This window comes from Priapulus caudatus, unplaced genomic scaffold (genome assembly GCF_000485595.1).
Source record: "Priapulus caudatus unplaced genomic scaffold, Priapulus_caudatus-5.0.1 Scaffold322, whole genome shotgun sequence".
Taxonomy (NCBI): Eukaryota; Metazoa; Priapulida; class Priapulimorpha; order Priapulimorphida; family Priapulidae; genus Priapulus; species Priapulus caudatus.
The window spans coordinates 170,383-177,351 of NW_014577383.1; the positions used below are offsets into that span (position 1 = coordinate 170,383).

General features: G+C 56.7%; 1 protein-coding gene across 1 annotated transcript in view; it reads left to right on the forward strand.

Moving 5' to 3' along the window:
* The first annotated feature begins 1,095 nt into the window (after window positions 1–1,095).
* The window catches only part of LOC106809007 (neuroglian-like), a 13,928-nt gene continuing 8,054 nt past the window's right edge, over window positions 1,096–6,969 (forward strand). The window contains exons 1-2 of the mRNA XM_014811946.1: window positions 1,096–1,202; window positions 1,638–1,851. Coding sequence (XP_014667432.1) covers window positions 1,698–1,851 — 154 coding nt within the window. The 5' untranslated portion in view covers window positions 1,096–1,202; window positions 1,638–1,697. The remainder of the gene's footprint in view (window positions 1,203–1,637; window positions 1,852–6,969) is intronic.

Consider the following 6,969-nt stretch of genomic DNA (forward strand, 5'->3'; position numbering starts at 1 on the left):
AGAGGAAGAGAGCAAGAATGATAGATAGAGAGAGTATGTGAGAGAGGGAAGAGGAGAGGGGGGAGACTCCCAGCCGCTGGCGGACAACAGCGACGCTGTGCTGTGTGCGGTAGTGCGCACGTTTCCGTGCTGTGCGTGCATGCAACACGGAAGCCACCCTCTGCTTTCTGCTCTGCTCTCTCTCTGCTTTCTGCTCTGCTCTCTCTCTGCTTTCTGCTCTGCTCTCTCTCTGCTTTCTGCTCTGCTCTCTCTCTGCTCTCTCTCTGCTTTCTGCTCTGCTCTCTCTCTGCTTTCTGCTCTGCTCTCTCTCTGCTTTCTGCTCTGCTCTCTCTCTGCTTTCTGCTCTCCTCTCTCTCTGCTCTCCTCTCTCTGCTTTCTGCTCTCCTCTCTCTCTCTGCTCTCCTCTCTCTGCTTTCTGCTCTCCTCTCTCTCTGCTTTCTGCTCTCCTCTCTCTCTCTGCTCTCCTCTCTCTCTGCTCTCCTCTCTCTGCTTTCTGCTCTCCTCTCTCTCTGCTATCCTCTCTCTGCTTTCTGCTCTCCTCTCTCTCTGCTCTCCTCTCTCTCTGCTATCCTCTCTCTGCTTTCTGCTCTCCTCTCTCTTTGCTTTCTGCTATCCTCTCTCTGCTTTCTGCTCTCCTCTCTCTCTGCTTTCTGCTCTCCTCTCTCTCTGCTCTCCTCTCTCTTTTGCTTTCTCTCTCGCTCTCGTTCTCTGCTCTCTCATCATCTCTCTCTCTCTCTCTCTCTCTTCTCCTTCGCTCTCTTTTCTCTTCTCTTTCTCTCTCCTCTCTTCTCTCTCTCTCTTTCGTCTTTGCACTCCGTCTCATCTCTCTCCCTCTCTCTCTCTCTCTCTCTCTCTCTTTCTCTCTCTCTTCTGTCTCGTCTTCGTCTCTCTCTCTCTCTCTCTCTCTCGTCTCTCTCTCTCTTCTCTCTCTCTCTCTCTTCTCTCTCTCTCTCCTCTCTCCCCCTCTCTGCCTTCTTCTCTCTCTCTCTCTCTCTCTCTCTCTCTTCACTCTCTCCCCCTCCGTTCTCTTCTCTCGCTCTGCCTTCGTCGTGTAGTAGTAGTCACACGTGTCTGTGTCCTTGTGTGTCTCGCAGAGAAGACAACGTTCATCACGACTCCGTCGGACGAGAAGGCGGACGCCGGACACACCGTCTCGTTCTCGTGCGAAGCAGACGGCGACGACGAGGCCGACATCGAGATCGGTAAGTCCCGCGACGCCAGGGGGCGCCACTCGTAATACTGTGTAAATGTAGGGGGTGCCACAAGTACAACGTACACGAGGGGCGTCCGGGATATATGATAAATGTGTGTGGGGGAGGGGGGAGGTGGTGCACAGATACTTGATGAATGTGGGGAGCCTCCACAAATGTCATGTGTCCACAGTACAGTGTCACTGTGTCGCTGGTTTCATTGTTTCACCAATGTCAATGTGTCACTGGTGTCACTGTATCACCAGTGTCACCAAATATCATGTGTCACGGGATTCACTGAGTCACTGGTTTCATTGTGTCACCAATGTCAATGTGTAACTGGTGTCACTGAGTCACCGGTTTCACTGTGTCACTGGTTTATTTGTGTCATCCCCGTGTTACTGCATCACCACTGTCATTCCGTCACCAAATACGTGTCGCCGATAGACTGGCTGAAGGACGCTGAGAAGCTGGACTACGACATCGTCAACCGCATCGACGTTGACGATGGACACACGCGCCTCACCGTCCGTGACGTCGTGTTCGCGGACCGCGGCGACTACACCTGCGTGGCGACCGCCTACATCACGCTGGACGACGGCACGCGCGGCGCCCTCGACGAGATCACCCACGTCGCCCAGCTCACCGTGCAAGGTACCCCACCAGGCCGCGCCACCGCGCATGCGGCGTTCTGCAGTCATCTCCCGGCCCTCGCGTACTGCAGTTCATCTCCCCGCTCGCGTTACTGCGTCATCTCCCCGCCTCGCGTTTTACTGGCAGTCATCTCCCCCGCCTCGCGTTACTGCGAGTCATCTCCCTCCCGCCTCGCGTTACTGCAGTCCATCTGCCCATCCGCTCGCGTTACTGGTAGTCATTCTCCCCCCGGCCTCGGCGTCAAGCTGCAAGTCATCTCGCCCCGCTTTCGCGTTACTGCAGTCATCTCCCCTGCCTCGCGTTAACTGCAGTCATCTCCCCCGCGCTCGCGTTACTGCAGTCCATCTCCCCCGCCTCGCGTTACTGCAGTCATCTTCCGCCTGCCTCGCGTTCTGCAGTCATCTCCATGCCGCCTCGCGTTCTGCAGTCATGCTCCCCACCTGCGCCGTTTACTGCATGTCATCTCCCTGCTCGCGTTACTGCAGTCATCTCCCCCGCCTCGGCGTTACTGCAGTCATCCTTCCCTGCCGTCGCGTTACTGCAGTCATCTCCCCCGCCTCGCGCGTTACTGCAGTCCATCTCGTCCCCGCCTCGCGTTTTTACTAGGCTCGCACGCAGTCTCTCCCCCCCGCCACGTCGCGTTAGCCCTGGGCAGGTCCATCTCCCCCGCCGGCACCCGTTCGCGTTACTGCAGTCAATCTCCCCCGGCGCTCGCGTTACTGGCAGTCATCTCCCTCCGCCTCCGTTGCTGGCAGTCATCTCCCCCCGCCTCGCGTTACTGGCATCATCTTCCCCCCCGCCTAGGCGGCAATTAGCTGCAAGTCATCCTCCCCTCCGCCTCGGGCGTTGACGCTGCAGTCATACTCCCCCGCCTCGCCCGTTTACGCTGCAGTCATCTCCCCCGCCGTCGGCGTTACTGCAGTATCTCACCCTGCCACGCGTTACTGCAGTCCATCTCCGCCGCTCGCGTTACTGCAGTCATACTCCCCCGTCCTCGCCGTTACTGCAGTCATCTCCCCGCCTCGCGTTACTGGGCAGTCATGCTCCCGCCTCGCGTCTCTCGCAGTCATCCTCTCCCCCCGCCTCGCGTTATCCTCGCAGTCATCTACCCGCCTCGCGTTACTGCTAGTCATCTTCGCGCCCGCCTCGCGTTACTGCAGTCATCTCCGCCTGCTCGCGTTACCTTTTTTTTTTTTTTTGCGAGTCATCTCCCAGTCTCGTACTCATCATCCGCCTCGCGTTACTGCATCATCTCCCCCCGCCTCGCCGTTACTGGCAGTCTCTCCCGTCGCACTCTCTCCCCCCGCTCGCGTTAACTGCAGTCATCTCCCCTGCCTCGGCGTTACTGCAGTCATCTCCCCCGCCTGCGTTACTGCAGTCATCTCCCGCCCCGCCTCGCGTTACTGCAGTCATCTCCCTGCCTCGCGTTAAGCTGCTATTCCCCGCCTTCCAGCTCTTCGCGTACCTTGTACGTCACGCGAATAGCTCCGATTGATGTTCTCCACACTGCATCCTACTGGGTCCGAGACGACTCGGCCGTCCTGTGGCGGCACCGGCTCACGTTGAGTTCTGAGGCACGACGTCGGCTTCTGAAGCAAGCGCAGATGCCGTCAAGTCCGTCGCCCGGCAACACAGACACGCAATGCCATCCCGAATCGCCAACCACAGACGCGGCAACGCTATCCGCGGCAGAAGACTACAAACACTAGCAACGCCCCGCTCGCAGGACACATGTTGACGCGGCAGTGATGACATAATATAGATGGCCCGCTAATCGTATATACCGATCACGAATTACTGATCATGAATAGCTTGAAGCTCAAGCGTGGAGGTTGATACTGCTTACAGGACATGCAATTCGTTTACGAACATCCACGACATGTAGCTAACCTATTCAGCCCAAATCCGCACAAACACATACGCTACAAACCAAATCATGCTTGGCTAAAAAAAATCACCCAAAATATTATCAAATGAATTCTCATTATTTTTTGTATTTTTGAATCAGCGATATTACTGACAGCTATTTACCAGTAATAGTATCTATTTAACATGACATTAATACGACAATTTAATATGAACGTTCTCCTCTAAACTCGTCGTTCGCATCGACAACCGACCGCTAACGACGCGAACAAGGCAGGTGGGCACTATACTCACGTTGTCCTCGCCCGGAGTATCCGACCATCTGTTTATCGCGTGCCAGGGTCCGGCCTTCTCGTTTGAACGGCCATGACCTCGATGGTCACGGCTGGTAGGTGTCGTCGGCTGCGACGGGGTCAGCGGCTGTTGTCCGGGTCTCGTGATGTTGACCACGGTCGCACTCTCCGTCGGGGTTTGTCCGGTCGTCTGCTGCGGTACTGCAGCTGTAGAGAGAATCCCGGACCGTTGTGCTCGCCGCGCGGTCCATCGGTGCGGACGAGGCAAGACAAGCGAACGTCGCCTCAGAATGGGGAATGAGCGGGGGACGGGAACGACGCGTCGCGAGTATGGTGGCAGGGGAGGGGGGATGGGGCAGCGGTGTGGGAGGGGAGGTACGGCAGCGGTGGGATGTGGGAGATGGGGGCAGTGGTGGATGTGGAAGGGGAGGGGGCGTGGTTGGGATGTGGGAGGGGAAGGGATGTGGTGGAATTGATGGAGGGAGGGGGCCGTGGGTTGATATGTGGAGAGGAGGGGGATGTGGTGCGGAGGTTGAGAGGGGAGGGGCGTGATGGGGATGTGGGAGGGGAGGGGGCGTGGTGGGATGTGGGAGGGAGTGGGAAAATGTGGTGGGGTAGGTGGGACGGGGAGGGGGGTTGGTGGGAGGTAGCAGAGGGAGGGGGGGTGATGGGTGTGGGAGGGGAGGGGGTGGTGGGATGCTGGGAGGGAGCGGGAGAATGTGGTGGGAGGTGGGAGGGGAATCGTATAAGGCTGGGTCTGGATAGGAGTGGGGCAAGATGGAGTGTGGGAGGGACGAGGGCTGCAAGGATGGAGTGGTGGGAGGGGGACCGCGAGCGCAGATGGAGTCGTGGGAGGGCGAGGGCAAGATGGAGTGTGGGAGGGACCGAGGGCGAAGATTGGAGTGTGGGAGGGGACGCGGGCAAGATGCGAAGTGTGGGAGGGACGGAGGGCAAGATATGGAGGTGTGGGAGGGAACCGAGGCAAGATGGAGTGTGCGGAGGGACGCGAGGCAAGATGGAGTTGTGGGGAGGGCCGAGGGCAGATTGGAGTGTGGGAGGGACCGAGGGCAAGATGGAGTGTGGGAGGGAACCAGAGGGCAAGATGGGAGTGTGGGAGGGGGCATACGGTGGTAGTGTGGGAGGGGTGGTAATTGGTGGGGTGGCGGTGGCGGCGCAAGCATGGTGAGAGGCCACGTACGGTCGCAGCCTTATGAACCAGGTTGTTGGGGTCCGGGGTGCCGCGTGCCTTCAGTTGCGATGGGGTTTGTTGGCGCGGGCCGAGGGGTTGGGTGGCAGGCGGGCGGGTTGGCGAGGGGGGTGGGTGAGGGTGATAGGGGGGTTGGTGCGTGGGTGAGCGTGGAGGCGCGTCATGGATGGCAGTGCGGAGGGTCCCTACACATACCGTCCAGCTTATGAACCCAGGGTTGTTGTGGGTCGGGTGCCGTTGCCCTTCAACGTTGGCTGGGTTTGTTAGCGCGGGCGAGGGGTGGGTGATAGGTGGGTGGCGGGCGGGCGGCGCGTCTAGTGGCATGGGTGAGGCACGTACTGTCCAGCTTATGACCAGGTTTGATTGGGGCGTGCCGTTGGCCGCTTCACGTTGGTGGGGGTGCAAAAGCGACGGGGGAGAGAGGTGGCGGTCAAATACAGTGATAGGTTGGGGTGGCGGGCGGGAACAGCGGAGTGGAGCATGGTGAGCACGTACGCGTCCAGCTGATGACCGTTGTTGGGGTCGGTGCCGTTGCCCTTCACGATTGGTAAGAGGTTTGTGCGCCGACCGGCGGCGCGGCACCGTCTGCACACAGTCACGTCTCCTCATTAGGACGCTCTGACCCTTTGTCGTTACTACACGCGAGCAAACGGCCGAAGGTGTGTTTACTCCAGCGGAGGCAGTTCACAAACGATACTCCAACGCTGCCAAACACACACACACCACACTCAATGATAATATATATATATAATATTATAATATATATATATATTATAATATATACACACCTATGTCATGCATGTGTGTATATATATATATTATTAATAATATAACACACATCATGACATAGTACTAGGTAGCACCTATACACACAATGACCTGACCTGTCGCTGTCTGCTCTGTCCTAGCCAGCATGGCTGACCTGTCTGTACTGCCCTGGCATGCCTGCACTGCCATGTGCTTGGCCTGCCTGCAGTTGACAACTTGATTAATACTGCAGAATGAACGCTCTGGCAACACTGGGCCTGAATTAGTGATCACTAAATATTCGCCAACTACTGGCTCTCGGCTACAAAGCTCTCGTGTGTTGTTACACATGATATGTCACCCTCGCACCATCACAGTGCAGATACCACACCCTAAAACCCCGTTCCCACACACCCCGCGCGCTCTCCAAACCCGTTCCCAGCACTCCATGACGGCATCCCCCGTAGAGGGCGACGTCCTGCCACTCCCCGGGTCTGAAGTCGGCCTGGTACTGGAATGTGGAAGCGGCGTATGGGCGAGTCGTTGGCACTTGCCGGGCTGCCACATGATGACGGCTGTCTTCACGTCACAGTCGTGCAGGTACGTGCCCTCGGGAGGGTCCGGGGGTCCTAGCAAACACAAACACACACGTTATAGTACGCACATACGTTATAGTACGCACATACGTTATAGTACGCACATACGTTATAGTACGAACATACGTTATAGTACGCACACACGTTATAGTACGCACGTACGTTATAGTACTACATCATGGTGTATATATGGTTACTGTACTGATGTGCATGTTACAATGACAAGGGGTTCAATCAGGACACCGAATGAGAATTTAGTTTACACAATCATATTAAATATTTTAATGAAAATTTCATTTACACCCAAAGTTATAATTAATTAATATTAAATGGGTTTTTCGACGAGCGCTTCTCGTCGCGCGTCGCTGACTTGCCAACCTGTGGTTCATGAAAAAAGTAAGGATTTTCTTTTTTTG